This window comes from Delphinapterus leucas, chromosome 11 (assembly GCF_059928025.1).
Source record: "Delphinapterus leucas isolate spDelLeu-1000000601 "Yukka" chromosome 11, BTC_Dleu_Yukka2, whole genome shotgun sequence".
Lineage (NCBI taxonomy): Eukaryota > Metazoa > Chordata > Mammalia > Artiodactyla > Monodontidae > Delphinapterus > Delphinapterus leucas.
In genome coordinates, this window is record NC_143139.1 from 26,997,659 (window position 1) to 27,017,822 (window position 20,164).

The 20,164-nt window shown below is 39.0% G+C and overlaps 1 protein-coding gene across 6 annotated transcripts in view; it reads left to right on the forward strand.

The window, feature by feature from the left end:
• FGD4 (FYVE, RhoGEF and PH domain containing 4) overlaps positions 1-20,164 on the forward strand; it is a 207,335-nt gene that overhangs the window by 169,315 nt on the left and 17,856 nt on the right. For all 6 annotated transcript variants that reach the window (XM_089920476.1, XM_022577921.3, XM_022577920.3 and 3 more), the window contains 7 exons: positions 3,915-4,053; positions 6,260-6,318; positions 6,631-6,777; positions 12,536-12,708; positions 15,967-15,997; positions 16,216-16,308; positions 16,648-16,773. In XM_089920476.1, coding sequence (XP_089776602.1) covers positions 3,915-4,053; positions 6,260-6,318; positions 6,631-6,777; positions 12,536-12,708; positions 15,967-15,997; positions 16,216-16,308; positions 16,648-16,773 — 768 coding nt within the window. The remainder of the gene's footprint in view (positions 1-3,914; positions 4,054-6,259; positions 6,319-6,630; positions 6,778-12,535; positions 12,709-15,966; positions 15,998-16,215; positions 16,309-16,647; positions 16,774-20,164) is intronic.

The following is a 20,164-nucleotide window of genomic DNA, read 5'->3' on the forward strand; positions in this document are numbered from 1 at the left end:
CTGTCTGATTCCTCCTTGAAAATTGCTATGTATGCATGTATTGTTGTTATACTTTTCATGTTCTTCAAATATGATTACCTTTATTTCTTTGAACATACATATAATAGCTATGTTGAAATCTTTGCTATATCCAATATCTAAGTTCACTCAGAGACAATTTTATTTGACTGCCTTTTTTCTTCAGTGTAGGTTAATACTTCACTGTTTATTTGAATATCTCTTTTTGTTTTTGCTGAATGTTGGACATTATTATTTATTTGTTTGTTTATTTTTTAATTTTTGGCTGCATTGAGTCTGTTGCTGCGCATGGGCTTTCTCTAGTTGTGGCGAGCAGGAGCTACTCTTCGTTGAGGTGCGTGGGCTTCTCTTTGTGCTGCCTTCTCTTGTTGCAGAGCACGGGCTCTAGGCGCGCGGGCTTCAGTAGTTGTGTTGCATGGGCTTAGTTGCTCCGCGGCATGTGGGATCTTCCCGGACCGGGGCTCAAACCTGTGTCCCCTGCATTGGCAGACAGATTCTTAACCACTGCACCACCAGGGAAGCCCTGGATATTTTAGATAACCTATTTTGTGGGAACTCTAGATTTGGATTTTCCCTACTGAGAGTGGCTGCGGTTACTTTTGTTTTTGTGTTTGTTTATTAACTTGCTTAGACTAAATCTATGAACTTTATCTCTCCTCTGGTATGCAGCCACTAATGTCTCTATTCAGTTTTTTGTTGAATGTTCTTGTGTTTGTATGTGATCTTGGCTTTATAGGGGTTGCCCCTATATCTGTGTAGGTTAAAGATCAAACAGTTGTTAAACACAGGTGCTTAACTACCTAGATCCAGTTAGCTTCTCTCCTCTGCTGATGGCCCTATAATTGTGTGTGGAGGGACACACACTTATTTAAAGATCGGGCCATTTCCAAAGTCCTTGTGGCCCTTTCCCATCTCCTATCTGTATCTTCTGTCTGCATCTCCACAACCTCAGAGTGGCCAGGAGGTTGCTGGCTTGGGCTCTCTTCTGTCTCTGCTGGTTATTCACACAGCCTCAGCCAAGGAAATGATTGTCCGACCACAACACAGCTTCAGGCTATTAAAGTCATTGGTCTTCCCCACTTGCCCACCTCAGAGACCATCACTTCCACTGACAGTGTTGCTGGGCATATGGTTCACCGCTGTAAATCAAATGAGCCCTCTTCAACTTCAGCAGAGAAACTGCCAGTCCTCACAGCCTGCCCCACCCTTGCAGAATCTTCACAGTGACTGAGCTGGGAGAGGAAGAGGTGCAGCCCCAGGCCAGAATACCACAGCTTCTTGCTGTTCTTACCCAAAGTTCAGCAGTTTTTAAGAGAAACACTTTTCAGATTGTTTTGTGCCTTTGGTCAATTTCCAAAGTGCTGAAATGATTGCTGTTGTTGTTAAAATCAATTTTATCCAGCTTTAAAGCTGCTTTTTATTTTTTTTTAATTTTTATTGGAATATAGTTGCTTTACAACATTGTGTTAGTTTCTACTGTGCAGCAAAGTGAATCAGCTATAGGTATACATATATCCCCTCTTTTTTGGATTTCCTTCCCGTTTAGGTCACCATGGAGCATTGAGTAGAGTTCCCAGTGCTATAGTAGGTTCTCATTATAAAGTCGCTTTTTAAAGGGAGGATTTTGCCAGTCTCCTCACTCAGCCATAGCCAAAAGTCCTGCTCTTCCCCTTCACTCCTTTTATTGAACATCTCTTTTCTCTCATGATTAAGCACTCATCTACCTTTCTGAACACTGGCTCCTTCTTTGGTTCTTTCACTAACCCCTTTTGTTAATATTGAAATGTGGGCAGAATACAAGGTTTTTGCCCTTCATAGTCTTCTTTCTCTCCACAGTCTCAATGTTGTCATAGTTTCCCAAGCCTTTAACCATCATGTCATACAGATGCTTATAGAGTCATTATTTCTAGTGTATTCCTCTACCCCTGAACTCCAGTTACAAAATGCTGAGTGCTGGCTACACAATTCTGTATGAACATCTTGTTGTCAATACAAAGTCAACATGTTCCATTCCTGTCTTTAGCTTACAAACATTTTTTCCACTTGACCTTTTGTGCCTTGCATAGAGTAGCTTGTGGTTCTGTGATTGGATTTATCACATAGCACCAATATTCTTTTATTCACCAGAATTTGATCACTTGGCTTTATCTTTGATTTGTCACTTTTCCTCATTCTCTGTATGTGTTCATTTGCCTGTTAGATAATATTTTCAAGGGACTTAGCATGGAGCTTGTTGCATAGTAAGTGCTCACTACACAATGGTGGTCATTATCGTTGTTTCATCAAATATTAAAACTATCTCAGCAACGTCTGTCTTCTCCATGTTATGAAGAAAGGATGGAGTTGTGAAAGGAATGGTAGATTGAGAATCAACTAATCTAGTTTAGGATTCTAGTCTGCCACTTAGAGCCACTTGACCTTAGAAAACTCCCCTAACTTTTCTGAGCCAGTTTCTTCATGTAAAAATTTGGGGATCAGTAATATTTTCCTGGAGATATATATATATATATATATACACACACATATATATGCATGTGTGTATATATATACCATAGGCTTGCTGGAGAAAATCAAATGCAATAACTAAACTTATAATATTAATATCTTACACTTTATTAAGGAAAGCCATTAACCCTCAGCTTCCATGCTAATTTCAGGCTCTTTTTACTTTTCTCCTGGGCTACAATAACTTCCAAACTAGTTTCCCGACATCTGCCTAAAGCCACATTGCTGTAGGTTAATCTTAATAGCTGTCATATCTAATGATATCACTCCCCTGCATGAAAACCTGCATTAGATGAAGTAAATCTAAACCCAGCTTGACATTATTGCCCCAGATTACATTTTCTTCCTTATCCCCTATTTTCCTGTAAATATCTTATTTCCAAGCAGAACTCAACTGCCCCCTTTCACTAAACATGCTTCATGCCCCACTGTCTTGGGCCTGTTCTCCAACGTCCCTCTTCCTGCACTTACCTGGTATTCCTCATTTCCCTGCCCAAAGCCTGACCTCACCTGAGTTTATGTGTAAATATTCCATTCTCTATGAAGCTTTTAGTTTCTTGTTTGCTTTGAATGCAAACATCATGTCTTAATACAACATTTTTTACCCTGCAGTGCCCTGATCATCGTCATCAATAAATATAGTAAGAGGGTTTCTTCTTTGTTTAATATGAACAGGAACACACCTTATTTTTCAAGTAATCTTTTTTCTCTCCTTCCATGTTGACAGCTTACTGAAAGCATGTTCTATAGACTCAGTTTTGCCCTAAGCAAAGGAGATCTGTTTAGAGTTTGATTTCTAATGGAAAAGAATGCCATGACCTAATGAAAAATTAAATTTTTCTCATCTTGTCACTTTTCTACATGTGGAGTCTTTTAAGTTAAAAGGTAATGACATTTATGGTAGCCTTATTATGAAATAGTTTCTGCTGAGTCCAGAGTCATTTAATGCAGTGTTACTTAGTGAACCTCATTGAATAGATGCTTCTTTTGAAAATCTCTGGAGTATGATTTAATAATGTGACCTGACAAACCCTTGTAGTGACTAATTGAAGTGGATGTCATCAATCTGGAAATTTCTTGCTTAAATTCTGCTTGATTTTTCTTTCTGTTCTTAACACTAGATTGGTGGTCCTCAAACTTTAATGGAAGAATTGGAGGCGTTTTTATGCATATGCCCAGGCTGTGGCCTCAAAATTGTGGTTTCATAGATTGCGATGGGGTTCAGAATTTCCATTTTTAATAGCATCCCAGGTATATCTAATGCAGGTGATGCACAGACCACACTTTGTAGTGAAATGCTGCCCTTAATGAAAATTCTATGTTACGTTGAACTTTTTTAGACTGGCTAACCTAATTTTTAAATCTTTTTTTAAAAACCTTTCTCATTACAGAAACAGAAGATCTGTGGGAGCTTGACTTTGCAGCATCACATGCTAGAACCTGTTCAGCGGATTCCCCGGTATGAGATGCTCCTTAAGGACTACCTAAGGAAATTGCCCCCTGGCTCTCCGGACTGGAATGATGCTAAAAGTAAATACTCCCCCCACCCCGGCCCCACCCCTGCTTTCCATTTTTGGATAATTTAGTGGCCAAGTAGACTTGTGATTTCAAAGTGAGATAGGTCTCATAGCCACTTTAGTAAAATATTGGTGCCAGAAAATAACCTCACTGGAAATTGTCATCAGTACCTCAATTGGGCAAGCACTTTTGAGCCCAAATCATAGGCTTGGAGCAATGCAAATCACATTTCTCATGCTGGTTTCACGTTAATCGTTAACTGTGAAATATAAAACTGTAGTCTTAGAGACATCTGGAATAGCAATACACAATTACCTTCTCACAGGAAGAATACAACCATTCAGAATTACTAGTGCTGCTGGTTAATTAGGTAGGTTGATACATACCAAGAAAACTAAGATGATATTTACTATGTAAATATAGCCTAAGCAAAGTGATATCTCTCTACCTTTTTCTACTGTAAGACAGAAGAGGCAATGGTGCTGTTTAATGTCAGTTAACATTTTCCCTGAGAAAACTTTATTCCTGCTCAACTCCTGTGCTACATTAGATCATAATGGAAGACTTTTTAGGGCTTAAGAGGTTCAATAAGAATTTTGTTTTCTTGTGTACTTTAAAAAAAAATCAGTTAACTGTGAAGAGAAAATTTAACTTAGATTAGTAATCAACATGTACAAACAATACTGGTGTACAATCTTAAAGCATTGCTACTTTCTCTAATAATTTTTTGTCTGCTGTTATAAGTGAACCTTGTTGAGAGATGAACACAAAACACAATGTTTGGTCTTAGAGACTGGGTCTTTTTCTGAACATAGGCTATCTGTGATGTTTCTCCCACCATCCAAGTGAGTTGGTGACCACAGGAACTTCTTATCTCCCCTTTTTTCCTCTAAAGTTTAGAATTATCCTAACTTGTCTTCTTCCACTTTCCACTTCATCTCCACTTTCCACTCACCTGGCCTGAGTGCTTGGTTTTAGTAGTGGTAGGATTGGAGGTTGGATCACCATTGCTACTTCTCAAACTAGTCTCTTGGGTGGTGGCCCCAGCCCATCTTAATTTGTCTCCCTCTACCTTGGATCCTATGTGGAATGCAAAGAATTGTCAAAATCAGGATAGTTCTGTAAAATATAAATAACAATTCTGCTTCTTCTATACTCAAAAGACTTTGACTCCTGCTAAGGTAGCTATGTCAAAAATCAGAGAGTCAGCAACGTAATAGGGTATTTTATTACTCTTTTTGGTTTCCCATTACTACTTACACTAAAATTGTAAGGAAATCACAGAAGTACTTTTAGAGACCTAAAAGTAGAGGGGAAAGCAACAAAAGTGCATTTTGTTCGGCAGTAGAACGAAGAAGACAGAAAAGTTGGTTCAGAATGATGAGGTTGTTGTGGTAACAGAATTATCCCAACCAGTATTCATAAGATAGGAAAGAAAGGAAGAGAGCAGGACGTGATGTAGGATTGAGAACATTCCCTCAGGTTAATCCAGCAGGAAGCCTTAGCTTCCACATCTCTTCACCAGTAGTCCCAAAGCTCCTACCTTGCCCATATCAGAGTTCCCATTCCCATCTCTCACTACCACCTGCCCTAGCAACAAAACCCTCCATCAACATTGGCATCAGAAAATTCCCTTTCACCTAGACTAGAAATGTGAGTGTGTTTTCGCAGGGAAAAATGATTATGCTTGGTGGTTAATTTGCTCATAAAACTAGTGAAATACTTACTACTGCTGAAATGTTGTAGAAATTTGAGTCAGAAGACTTTGGTTCTAATGTAGCCCTTCAGTATCATAATTTGTGACCTTAGCCAAGTCACATCACTCTCTACTTCTTTCATCTGCCAAATGAAGCTAATATACTTTCCATTCAAGGTTGCATAAGAATGAATTGACCTAATATATATGAAAGCCCCTGACAAAGTTCCTTGTACCGAGCTAGTGTCAGGGTGTTTGTTATTTTGAAGGTCCCTTATCGATTAAAGGTACCTGAGAGCCTACTCACTGTATATGACTTTTAATGAGGCGATACCCTTCAAGTTCCAAATAATCTGCTTACAAATGAACTTTTGAAAGTATCCAGCTTATAAATGCAAATTGCCCCCTGCTTTTATCGTGTATCTTCGGCCTCAGATTTCTTCTTATTGTACTGTATATTATTCAGCTATCTAGTAACATAGTAAAGACAAAATGTATTTACTTTTCCTTTTTTCCATTTAGAATCACTTGAAATTATATCTACAGCAGCAAGTCATTCTAATAGTGCAATAAGAAAAATGGTAAGTGGTTTCCAGAGGAAATAGGAATATTCTAATTAGATAATTGCCAATAATATAGTCTGATATTATCTACAGGTTTGGACCCAAATGAATTGATACAAGTGAACAAAAAAGATTGTTTATAAAATGTTTAGTGTTATCCCTCTTCTCCCAGGTTTTAACTTGATCATAACTGACATACTTTATACCAAAATTTATGCTTAGTTCCAATCCCTTCTGAATTATGTATATTTTAGCTAAGGTCATTTATTAAAGGAACTAAGGTGAAACCTCCTTATATATGATCTTGTGTGTTTTGTTTTAATTTCCTAGGAGAACCTAAAGAAACTCTTAGAGATTTATGAAATGTTGGGAGAAGAAGAAGACATTGTAAATCCTTCAAATGAACTAATAAAAGAAGGACAGATCCTCAAACTAGCTGCTCGGAACACATCGGCACAAGAACGCTACCTTTTCTTAGTGAGTTTTGTAGTATGAGCAAGTCACATAAGAATAACCCATAAACATTGTTATATGCATCTTGGAAAAGTAGGATGCTTGCTTGCTCTCACCAGAACAATTATATCTAACCTGGTTTAGTCAGTACTGTCAGGATTCCACATCAGGGAATGTCCTTAGTAACTGAAACTTGTTCTTTCAAGGACACAACTCTTTTTTTGAAGTATTTTTCTATAATTTTTCTGTGTACTTACCGTGTATAATTTACTTCAGTAACTCGTAGTGAAGATGATTTAACCTTTCCATGATGATCGTAGCCATCAGTGTATATGTGGGGACCACTATTTTTAATTCTTCTAGTTGAAGAAATATATAGACAGAGTTGTAAAACTTGTGCCTCAGATATCTATGTAAAAGTACATGAGTTTGCTACATAGTTCCTTTTCACTGCAATCAATCTCCATCCCTTTCTTAACTTCTGGGAAATGACAGTTAGTCTAGAACTTATCAAAAATATAGGAGCTCTCCCTGGGGCATCCAGGCCATTATATTTTAGTCTCTGTTAATTCCAGTTCCTTTCTATATCTAATGATATGATAATAATCATAATAGCTAACAATGAGTAACAATAAGCTAACATTGAGTAATAGCTCAGTAAATGTTAGCTATTACTATGATTGTTATTATAGGCAAAGAAACAGACACATTGGTAAAGAGGCTGCCCAGTAACTGGCACATGACACATTCTCAGGATGTTATTCACATCTGACTTTTCTGCTGCAAGGCAGTCATCTCACTAGCCTTAGTATGAGTTTTTAGGGGCTTAGAGGTTTCTGTTGTCTGGTTACAGCTTCCTTTGAAAGGAAGATTTACAGGAACTAATTGTCATGCAGAAGGGTATTCAGTATCTCTCTTGAAAGCATTTCTACTTCAAGTTTGTATAACTCAAGAAAATTGAAAACATGTCCACACAAAATTTATACATGAATGTTCATAGCAAAAGTGTTCATTATAGCCAAAAAGTGGAAACAAACTAAATGTCCATCAATTGATGAATGGATAAACAAAATGTGGTATAACCATGCACTGGAACATTATATGGCAGTAAAAAGGAATAAAATACTGATACATGCTACATGGATGAACTTTGAAAACATTGTGTAAAGTGAAAGAAGCCATTCACAAAAAGCCACACTGTGTGATATGATTCCATTTATATGAAATGTCTAGAATAGGCAAATGCATAGAGGCAAGAAGTAAGTAGTGGTAGCCTAGGGCTGGTGGGGAGGAGGAAATGGATACAGGATTTCCATTTAGAGTCAGGAAATGTTCTAAAATTAGATAGTCGTGATGGCTGCACAATTTACAACTATATAAAACCCATGAATTATACATTTTAAAAGGGTATATGAATTATATCTCAATAACTTTAAAAATTTATAGATATTTTACAAATTAACTATAAAAAAATCTTCATTGGAGCTCAACAGAAGAACTTCACCTTTCAGAAGCTTTACAGAGACCTAAATGTTAATCAGGGACATGTGATGTCATGTTAGGGTCCAGAGGGCTGTTTATTTTGAAATGTAGGTTTTGTTATTCAAATATGGTGAGGCCAACACATCAGGAGATGATTGCCATTGAAAAGATAGTTATACTCGCAGATTCCAAAAGGAGGGGGCATGCCACACCATGGAAGAGCTACATGAGAAAGCACCAGAGTTGGTCAGAAGGCAGAGAAAGCAAGCAGCAAATGTGGGCAAGAGCCTGTACTGTGGTTTCTGCGAGAAGGGATAGGCAAGGCAGAGAAAACCAGCTTAGAATTTGCTAGTTTAAATAATTTCATCAGGCTCTGGCACACAGGGACTGTTGACTGGTACCTAGCCTTAGGGTTCTTACGGAAGGGGAATACTGACTCGGAGTGTAAGCGCTCAATAGAGGAGGTGCTTGGGGTGTGAGTTCTGGATCTGTTGGTTTCCATATGGAAGTCATGCTTGCAGGTGAGTCACTCACTGTCTTCAAAGAATTGAGTAGTCCTGAGAGGGGGCAGTCCTCCAATGTCAGCAAGGCCCCAAGATGTCAAAGCATCAAAAATCCAGATTAAAAAGACATGCTTAATATACTGTTCTGGGCAAAATGCCTGGGAGTCAGTGTCTTCCCTTTGGCTTTACCTGTAGGTGCTTAGATAATTTTCCTTTCCCCTCTTCAACATCAGCGTCACGGTTTCTGTAGTTAAACTTTCAGCTCTGTGTCTAACCAATGGTCTTGGTTTAATTTTCACATTTGAGAATTATTCTGGAAATAGTTTTGGATTGAATACCTTAATTCAGAGCCAAATTAAACAGCTATTTGGAGGACAGATGGCAAAGAGCCTTGGGGGAATACAACAGTAGTGACTTAGAGAAAAGTACCCATCTTGTTCCAGTTATTATAAGCTATCAAACATATCGTGTCATTGCCTTCCAGGAGAATGGAGTCATACAGCAGAAACTTTAGGAAAGCCTTATTCATCTTTTGAAGACCATCTTAGACGCAGTTCTTGTAGTGTTCATTCCTTCAGTCCTTCCCCTCTAGTACTGTACTTGTCACAGAATCTCTCCTCTCCCCAGCACACATTTATTCCTATGGAGCATCTTTTTTTTCTTATATGTAGAAACTTCAGAAGTACCTTTTATTTTTTCTCCTTTCTCTCTAGAAGGAAAATAGTTTTCTATTTCCTATTCTGGGGATATTACACGTGTAAATCTGAAAAACCAAGTTATATTTAGAATTTGATTTCAGCTTTCAAATGATCATCATGTGTGCATATTTACTTGCCTCCACATCATGCTTTTTATGTTATGTAGGGTACTCTGTTGAGTAAGTAAATAACCACACCTGACATCTGAAAGTTAAAAAAAAAAAAATCACTGAATTATCCCATAGAATGATAGGAGGTTTTACCTTGGCTCTTTGGAGTTCTAGTCCTTATTTCTTTATACCTTTTGACAGAGTTATATATATTTTTTTCTCTTGACTTATTTAAACTTTGAATACAGGCCGGGCACTGGAAATTTTCTCCAACAATGTATTTTTACCTTCTAAAACAAACTTTAATGAACTGTCACTTGTGAGACATGAAATTGAATTATTTCAATCAAATAATATATTTTAAAGAGACTTGAAATAACTAGTCGAGGAACCCTGGAGATCAAGAAGCAGGAACCTCCCTACACTTTTAATAAAGTTGAGACTTTCTTCTAGGTTTCGGCACAGCCTAGCACTTCTAGAGCTTGCCAGCCAGAGACTGCTTTGTCAATAACTACTTCTGAGCAGCGGGCATGGGATAAAAGGAGTTTCTTTCACTAAAAGGGAAAGTCAGTCTACTTGGTGCTACAGTTGTTATAACTCCCTCTTTTAGCACCAGCAAAACCCAGAGAAGGTGATGGTGGCTTTTGCCACAGGAGCCAGGTTCACCGAGGAAACAGGACTAGCTACTTAATTCCTTTACGTATATGGCATCTTCTTTGTAAGCATTATTACCTTCACCTCTAAGTAGAAGAAAAAGGGTATTTATTGGCTAGTCCTGTCCATTTTGGTGGTGCTTTGCAACTCCTGCAGTACCATTCAGACATGGCCAAATCCCCTTCTGAGAAGGCCTTATAGAAGAGAGAAAGAAATACTAACATGAACAGTTAGCAAGCTGTTGCCTTAATCAAGCTGGGACGGTGATGAGAACCTTTAAGATATTTTCAGATCTTTAAATTCTGTGTACTACAATGAGGCTGTGATTGCCATACTTAGAATACAGTGGACAATTAATGATAAAGCATTATGTTCCCTTCTAGAAATGTAAATGTGAAATGTGGTGCTCAGATATATATGATAAAAATGTATTGGGCTTCCCTGGTGGCGCAGTGGTTGAGAGTCCGCCTGCCTATGCAGGGGATGCAGGTTCGTGCCCTGGTTCAGGAAGATCCCACATGCCGCGGAGCGGTTAGGCCCGTGAGCCATGGCCGCTGAGCCTGCGCGTCCGGAGCCTGTGCTCCGCAACGGGAGAGGCCACAACAGTGAGAGGCCCGCATACCGCAAAAAAAAAATGTATTTAGTGCCCTTTTATTTCTACATTATCCAGTGTGGAAATGAAATTTATGATGTTGGTTATAGGAAGTTGCAAAATAATGTGCGAGGAACAAACTGGTAAAAAATTTGCTTTCAGAATGAGTACAGTGGATATTGTCACATAAACATGTTGAAATGTTTTAAATATCCATCAACATTTCTTTCATGGTTGGAGCTAAAAGGAGGACCTGACAAAACAGGACATTATTCCTCATTTAATCCTCTCAACAACCTGTGACTTTTACAGATAATGATCCTGAGACATGAGAGGTTACATAAGTGTTTTAAGTTCCCAGTTGCTTTTGTCTTACAAAAATATATTTAAGCCTAGAAACAGTGTTAGAAACAATAAATATGAAGTAGAAAGATAAATATGGACCTTCTTTAGGAATCTGCCTACAAATTAACCCCCATATTTAGAGTTTCATCCTTTTGCATGTTTTAATATATTTAAAAGTTAATTAACTGCCTTCCCCAAATCATTGCTTGGTACTGATTAGCAGGAGCTGTTCATTGTTTTGTTTTGTTATAAATTTATTTATTTTTTATTTATTTATTTTGGGCTGCGTTGGGCCTTTGTTGCTGCGCACGGGCTTTCTCTAGTTGCGTTGAGCAGGGGCTGCTCTTCGTTGTGGTGTACGGGCTTCTCACTGCGGTAGCTTCCCTTGTTGCGAGCGTGGGCTCTAGCCATGCGGGTTTCACTAGAGAGGCTCTAGAGCTCAGGCTCAGTAGCTGTGGCGCACGTGCCCAGTTGCTCTGCGGCATGTGGGATCTTCCTGGACCAGGGCTTGAACCTGTGTCCCCTGCATTGGCAGGCGGATTCTTAACCACTGCACCACCAGGGAAGACCAGGAGCTGTTCATGGTTGACTAGAAATGAGGCACTAATTTGATTCAGTTTCAAAATAAGTTTCTTCATTTTAAATAAAGACTTTTTGCTAAAATAAATGACTTTTCTGTTAATTCGTACATGATGAATTCTTAAGCAAGATGTGGGGCAGGGGCTTCCCTGGTGGTTTAGTGGTTGAGAGTACGCCTGCCGATGCAGGGGACATTGGTTCGTGTCCCGGTCTGGGAAGATCCCACATGCCACGGAGCGGCTAGGCCTGTGAGCCATGGCCGCTGAGCCTGCGCATCCGGAGCCTGTGCTCTGCAACGGGAGAGGGCACAACAGTAAGAGGCCCGCGTACTGCAAAAAATTTGCCCACTTTTTTAAACAACATTAAACACATTGGTAAAAATAATTGCTAAATATTAATCTTTTCCTCTAACAGCTGTTGTAGACTTGTTGCCTGACACAACAGTTAGAAATTTTATTGTCTAAGGGCTTCAACTTACATGGTTGAGAACTTCAGTTTCTTGTATATAGAGGTCCTTAATAAATTGTTGCTGAGCTTAATTTCCTTAACTAATTTCCTTACTAATACAAAATGATGATTGGTTTACTTAAATATTAATAAAATATTTATGAACCAACACGGGGGGAATATATGTTACAAATTTTAAAATATGACAATTTTGATATAAGCATAAAAGCTCTCTGGTATTTAAGTAATTTTTCTCACATAGAAAGTATGGTATTCCCTGGAATTTATGTCTAGGGCTACTTTCAATATTGGTCACTTTCCTCTGTCTTCTTTGTTTTCCTTTTTTTTGACATGTGTTCTGCCTTCTTGCAGTTCAACAACATGTTGCTGTACTGCGTGCCAAGATTCAGCTTGGTGGGCTCTAAATTCACAGTTCGAACCAGGGTTGGCATTGATGGAATGAAAATTGTAGAGACTCACAATGAGGAATATCCACACACTTTCCAGGTATCTGGGAAAGAGAGAACACTGGAACTGCAAGCCAGGTAAGAGAACCATTCCTATCTCACAACTTTACAAAAGAATCAGAATAAATCGTAGGACAAAATAATTCTGAGGATCTATCCCATGTCTGGTTGGACATAAATGGAAAGAGGTAAGCTCTTGAAAGTCAAGAATTATGTCTTCCCTTTTGGTTCCTCTGTAGTGCCTAGGACAGTGGTTTTTCAGACAGTAAGCATTCAGTAAATTAAAGTGACCGAATTGTTGCATTCAAGCCAAAGTTTTGAGTCTTCTAGGAAAAAGTTCTCTAACCTTTTTTCTGCCATCCTTCCTTTTGGTCCACAAATGTTGATTGATGTTTATTATTTCATGATAAATGTTGAAGCTTTAACTATCTGTCCTTCAGAGACTCTGCATTTATAGGACTTAATGGCACTTTGATGGAGAGAATGATTTTGGAAATCAATCATTTGGGAGGCATTTTGGAAAAGATGATTCTCCTGCCACAGTTGAGGATACATGAAGGGGGCCATTTGGGGCTCTAGTAGCCTCTAGCAACCAGGACTTCTGGAAGGGGTGGCTCTTCTTTTATGTTTATTGAGTGGGAGAGAAAGAGCTGGAGGCCTAGCATCCATCCCCCTAGCATAACCCTGTTTGGAAGGAAAAAAAATGAAACAAAACATGAGAACCACTGTAGTAGATCACAGCTACCTCATGCGTGAACCTCTAGAAGACAGAGTGCTGTCAGGTTTTAAAATATCTGCTTTAGGAAACTGTCATCCATTTATCCTATAAAAAAAAAAAACCTAGCATGGTGAAAATTGAGATACACCAGAAGTTCACAGATCAGAGGTTAACTACTAATCCCATCTCTGATGGTTTTCATACCCTAGAATCCATGGAGAATCAGAGAGCCCTTCTCTTCCTTTCTATTCCTTTGCACCAATAGCATGTGGTTCTGGCTGCTTAGGTGAACTCATCCTGGATATTTGTGTTTAGTAACTATGTACGAGCTTAAACTTCACATTTTCAAAAGAGAATACATTATTTTAATAGGAATCTGTACCCAGGGAGGCAGGGAATTGGTGATTATAGATATGGAACATGTGGCAGGTTAGGAAAGTTTGAAGAAATACCTAGCCAGTTCTTTGATTTCCCACAGAAAATATATAATGAACCTGCATTACTTAGGGAGCTGCCAGGAGGCTACCCTGAGGGTTAGGAGGCAGCATTTCAAGCATGAGTTCAAATGGTGGAGGACTTGGCTTGGATGTTATGGTTTTCCTACTTTATCATGGTGGGATTTGGACCCCAGCCATCAAACCCAAGAGAACAATTTATGTTACTGTACTTGGAAGCCCCTGACCTAAGTCCTCACTCAGTGGTTGACTCCCTGAATGATTGGCCCTGGCCACAGAGAAGACTCATCAATTGTTCTGATCATCATAGAAGTCTTCATTACAGATGAATGAAGGTTCTGCTGGCTCTGAATATCAGCATAGTTCCAAATCTGCAAACCCAAGAGATGTGTCTGAACAGCAGAAGAGAGATTATCAAGGATTCTTGGGTTACCTGAGTTGAGACGGACTCCAGCCCCCCTCCATTAGCAGGTTGGGCTGTTTTCGCTTCAGGATGGGGCTGATTCATGAAAATTTTTCTTAAGTACAGGCAGTTATCATTTTGTAGAGTTCCAATATGCACTATTGGATACATTCCAGTTAGTACTGAAAACATTCATTTTTCCTTAAATTTCTTATTCCCCTAATCTCATTGCTTTAGTTGTATTTATGATTATATGATGAATTGAAGATCTGAATGAAGTGTGATTACTTATCTTCTGGTCTATAATGACTCTCTCAAGAAGTCTCTCTCTCAAGAAGAACAAACACTGAAATTCTCAGAAAGTCTGAAGGATTACGTGGAACCCCAAATTGCGTATATATTTGGTGATATTTAAAGAGAAATCACTTCTGAAGCCAACACAGAAAAAAATGTTCTACTTTTCTTATTAAATAAATCAGCCTGAAGACTGACCTCTCACACTCTGCCTCCCCTTCCATATTCAAAAGAATATAAACTTTTGAAACAAAATTATTTTATGTAGTTTTTATTCAATGGTTTTCTATTGCTAAATGGATATAAAAATATAGTGATGAGTAAATTAAACAAAGGAGTAAATTTAAAAATCTGCCATGATTGAGAAAGTAAAACAAAAGGCATTAAAGACTTGTCAAGTTACTTTGCATTTAAAAGGCTAAAAGCAGCTAGCAAATAACTATGCTTCCAGAGCAATAGAGCTGATTTTGTGGGGGTGGGGCATAGCATTAGGGAGAAACCTTTTTTGAGGGGCAAGATTAAATCCCCTGCCCCCACCAAGGTTCTTGGTTCAGGATCCCCAGGTGAAATATAAGCAGAATCTTACATTTGACATGCACGGATTCCAGCAGTATTCCTGGCACATCATGATACTCAGTTTTTGTGAGAAAGATGGATGGTGTCACATGGATGGTATGATCACAGACTTATACATATGTGATACCTGTGGGACTGTGGCATGTGACATTCAGGCTGGGACAGGGACTCAGACTTAGCCCATGTCTACCAAATACATGCAAACAAATAGAGCCCACTCTTCACAATCCCTCAGTTTGGAGATCTTACTGAGTACAAAGTCTACTAAAAGGGACATTTTTTCCCAACAGAAAATTATTAAATACTGGGGTTCATTAATCTGTGAAACCTCCTTCCTACAGGCATTTAAATCTTCGTTGTGTTTTATCTATAATGAATTAGGTATGGTATTGCCTGAAGCCTAGCAAAATAGAATTAAATTGTTTACCAAAGGAAATGTTACATAGCTCCCTAAGGCTTTACACAGATAATTTATAGTCTCAAGGATAATTGCAATCTTTTCTAAGATGGGTTGTGACTAGCAGCCTTTCAAAGCCTCATGTGTTTTCATAAAGGTGAATTGGAAGACTAGGCCTATATCAAGTATAATGCTAGATCTACAGATACCTGATATATACAACTAGATGATGGTGGTTAAACTAATAGAAGCCAAACTTAACTCTCTCCATCAAAAGTTATGTGTACCAAAGTAAGTGGATGGTATAAAACTATGTTTATGAATTCATTTGTTCAATTGCCAGAGATTCTGTTTAATTTTTATTATAACTCCTTCTTGGACATCCCTGAATTTTTCAGAAAGTTGGACTAATATAAATACAGTTGTATGCACCAGGTATAACTCATTAAGGTTCTCTTTATTCACTTTAATTTTTCGTTGTTGTTTGTTTTAGTTCTGAGCAAGACAAAGAAGAATGGATCAAGGTAAACCTGATTTCTATTTTCATTTTTGTTTTGTGGTAACCTCTGTATGTGTACCCAGATGTGCACATATTGTTGTATTATGCACATATTGTAGTCATCAGAATAAGGTCATTTAATTTTTAAGGTGATTTCCATCCAAGATATTTGTTTAAAAAAGTGTTTTTATTAATTTGCATGTGATACTTTAATATCTGCCTTGAATTTCATGTATATTTTAGGCACTTCAAGAGACTATTGATGCTTTCCATCAGAGGTATGAAACCTTCAGAAATGCAATTGCCAAGGATAATGACATTCACTCAGAGGTTTCTGTAAGTTGAATTAAATTCTTTAAGTTCTTTTCTCTTTGCAGTTGCAGAAGATCTATCTAGTTATTTTGTTACCCAGTCTTTTCCCTTTGCATTGCCAAAACTGGCTATTTGGACAGGATCTCATTTCTTCTTAGATGAATAAAATAGAGTGCCTTTTCATGCTGTTAAATGTCTTTGAACTTTTTTTTTTCTCTCTCTTTTTCTGGATCTTGAGTTTCAGAACATGGTATGAGCAATGTTGTTAAAATTCTTTTTAAAATAAATAAATGAATGAACGGATGGATGGATGGATGGAAATGACAGTTTTTGCCATTAAAATTGAATCTCTTTCCTTTTTAGACTGCTGAGCTAGGAAAAAGAGCCCCAAGATGGATCCGAGATAATGAAGTTACAATGTGTATGAAATGCAAGGAGCCTTTTAATGCCCTGACGAGGAGAAGGCATCATTGTCGAGCATGTGGACATGTATGTGAGCTTTCTTGGTCATTAAGGTTGTTAGTCACTATATAAGTGTTGTAAAATCATTAACTTGGAAAAAAACAAAGAAATCATTCAATAAATCACTTAGTTGATAAACTTTTGTTGGTGATAACTTTATGCAAAGCACTGTGCTGGGTCCTGGAGAAAAACTGGTAAGCAAAATGGTAGCCAGCTTCACAGAGCTCACATTCTAATGGAGAAAACAGACCAAATTAACAGACAAGCATTTCAAATGACTATAAATGCAATAAGAAATCAAGAAGTTAAAATGGGGAATAACGGTAATGGAAGAAGATTTGGAACCAATTTCAGTTAGAAAACTGAAGACCTATCTGAGGCGTTTGATATTTAAGCTGATGCCTAAAAGGTGAGAAAGAGCTAACCATAAGAAAGAAGGCAGGGGCTTCCCTGGTGGCGCAGTGGTTGGGAGTCCGCCTGCCGATGCAGGGGACACGGGATCGTGCCCCGGTCCGGGAGGATCCCGCATGCCGCGGATCGGTTGGGCCCGTGAGCCATGGCCGCTGAGCCTGTGCGTCCGGAGCCTGTGCTCCGTGACGGGAGGGGCCACAACAGTGAGAGGCCCGCGTACCGCAAAAAAAAAACAAAAAGGAAAGAAGGCAGGAAGAGCATTCAGGCAGTGAGAGTTGTATGTCAAAAGCCCTGAGGTAGGATAGAGCTTCATCTATTCTTTTTAATTTTTAAATTTTTCTTTCTTTTTTTCTTTCTTTCTTTCTCTCTCTCTCTCTCTCTCTTTCTTTCTTTCTTTCTTTTTGCGGTACGCGGGCCTCTCACTGTTGTGGCCTCTCCCGTTGCGGAGCACAGGCTCTGGATGCGCAGGCTCAGCGGCCATGGCTCCTGAGCCCAGCCACTCCACGGCATATGGGATCTTCCTGGACCTGGGCATGAACCCATGTCCCCTGCATCAGCAGGTGGACTCTCAACCACTGCGCCACCTGGGAAGCCCAATTTTTTTATTTTTAAAAATAACTTTATTTATTTATTTTTGGCTGCATTGGGTCTTCGTTGCTGAACACAGGCTTTCTATTTATTTGCAGTGAGTGGGGGCTACTCTTCGTTGTGGTGCATGGGCTTCTCTCTGCAGTGGCTTCTCTTGTTGCAGCGCATGGGCTCTAGGCATGCGGGCTTCAGTAGTTGTGGCACGTGGGCTCAGTAGTTGTGGCCCACGGGCTCTAGAGCACAGGCTCAGTAGTTGTGGCACACGGGCTTAGTTGTTGTGCGGCATGTGGGATCTTGCGGCACTAGGGCTCAAACCCATATCCCCTGCATTGGCAGGCAGATTCTGCACCACTGCGCCACCAGGGAAGCCCTGATCTATTCTTGAGACTGCCAAAAGGTCATGTAGCTGGAGCATAATGAGCAATCTAAGAAATAGAAAGATAAATAATAACCAAAGGAGTCAATGACTTTGAGAAAATATGAGATGGAACCTATAGCTTAAGTAGAAGTTCAGACTTTTGATGGGGAGAGGGAAACTTCCCTCCATTATAACGAAAAGGATAAAGGGAAAGATGAGTGGAAATGTGGGTGTGTTTTTGATTTGGTGGTGGGAAATGAGGGAATTTAGGTCTGATAATATCTACATATTCATTGAAGTATGAGGAAGAGTCATCATCTGAAAGTGAAGGGGGAAGTAAGAGGGAGGGGGGAGATTTGAGAAAGAGAGCTAAGTATGTAATAGTTGTCTCTGGGCAGGAAAAAGTGAGCCTACCAAAGAAACAAAGATGCCTATTAGAGGTTTATGGTTATAAATTTAAAAGGACACACTAGTCCATTTAATGGAATGAAATATTTCTAACAAGATTCAGCAACTCAAGCCAGCTAAGGCAGTTGACAGGTTTTCAGGGATTGAATTGTTTCATATGGAAAGAGTGAGAAGGAATAAAGCATGACCTGAAGTTGGAGAGAAGTAGCAGCAGGTTTTGGAGGGCCTTGTAAACCAAGTTGAAGATTAATACTTTCTACTAAAAAGCAACACATAAGCATGGAGAAGGGTAGGCATTGTAGTTTCATGACTGAATGTATTATTAGTATGCTTTCGTGCAACAGTTTTTATTGATAGTACATTCAGATTATTCTCAATTACATTGCAGATTTATTCTTCCTTTTTACCTAAGTTTTGACTCAGTGAGACAGTTTTATAATCAAAATCAAATTGATAGCAAACATCTTTTTTTTCCCCCCCCAGTGCAAGACTTTTTTAAATCTCTCATTGAGTTTGCTTGAAATGATTTCAGATATTGACATACTTGCTTTCAGTAAACAAACAAAAATATGAATGTACTGTGACATACTTTGAAAATAAATATTAGTTGATATGAATTTGCAGATACAGACATGTCTAATTTTAAATCCTAGTGTAATTTCATTGAAAGTATGAGAAAACAATGAACAATTTTTTATTATGAATTTTACATGATGTGAATCTAAACCGAAAGTTTTACTAATATTTATATTTCTTAAATATAGTTTGTCCACTATAAATGAGGGAAAATATTCTTCTAGAAGCAAGAAGATAATTTTATTTATTTATTTATTTGGCTGCGTCAGGTCTTAGTTGCACCATGCGGGATCTTTGTTGTGGCATGTGTGATGTTTCATTGCAGGACACAGGCTTCTCTCTAGTTGTGGCATGTGGGCTCCAGAGCATGCAGTTTCAGTAGTTGTGGTGCACAGGCTCTCTAGTTGTAGCACAGGGGTTCTAGAGTGCACGGGCTCAGTAATAGCAGCACGCAGGCTTAGTTACCCCACAGCACGTGGGATCGTAGTTCCCCCACCAGAGATTGAACCCACGTCCCCTGCATTGGAAGGCAGATTCTTAACCACTGGACCACCAGGGAAGTCCCCAAGAAGATAATTTTTTAAACTGCAAGGTTATTTTTTAAACAGTTACTATAAATAGCAAAATACACAAGGACAATTTCTCATAGAGCTTACAGCCTAGTTAGGGTGACAAACATTAATCGAAAAATCACACAAGTATATGATTACAAATTGTGATCAGTGCATGCAAAAAGCACATGGAGGGCTTCCCTGGTGGCGCAGTGGTTGAGAATCTGCCTGCTAATGCGGGGGACACGGGTTCGAGCCCTGGTCTGGGAGGATCCCACATGCCGCGGAGCAACTAGGCCCATGAGCCACAATTACTGAGCCTGCGCGTCTGGAGCCTGTGCTCTGCAACAAGAGAGGCCGCAATAGTTAGAGGCCCACGCACCGCGATGAAGAGTGGCCCCTGCTTGCCACAACTAGAGAAAGCCCTCGCACAGAAACGAAGACCCAACACAGCAAAAATAAATAAATAAAAATTAATAAACTCCTACCCCCAACATCTTCTAAAAAAAAATAAAAGCACATGAAA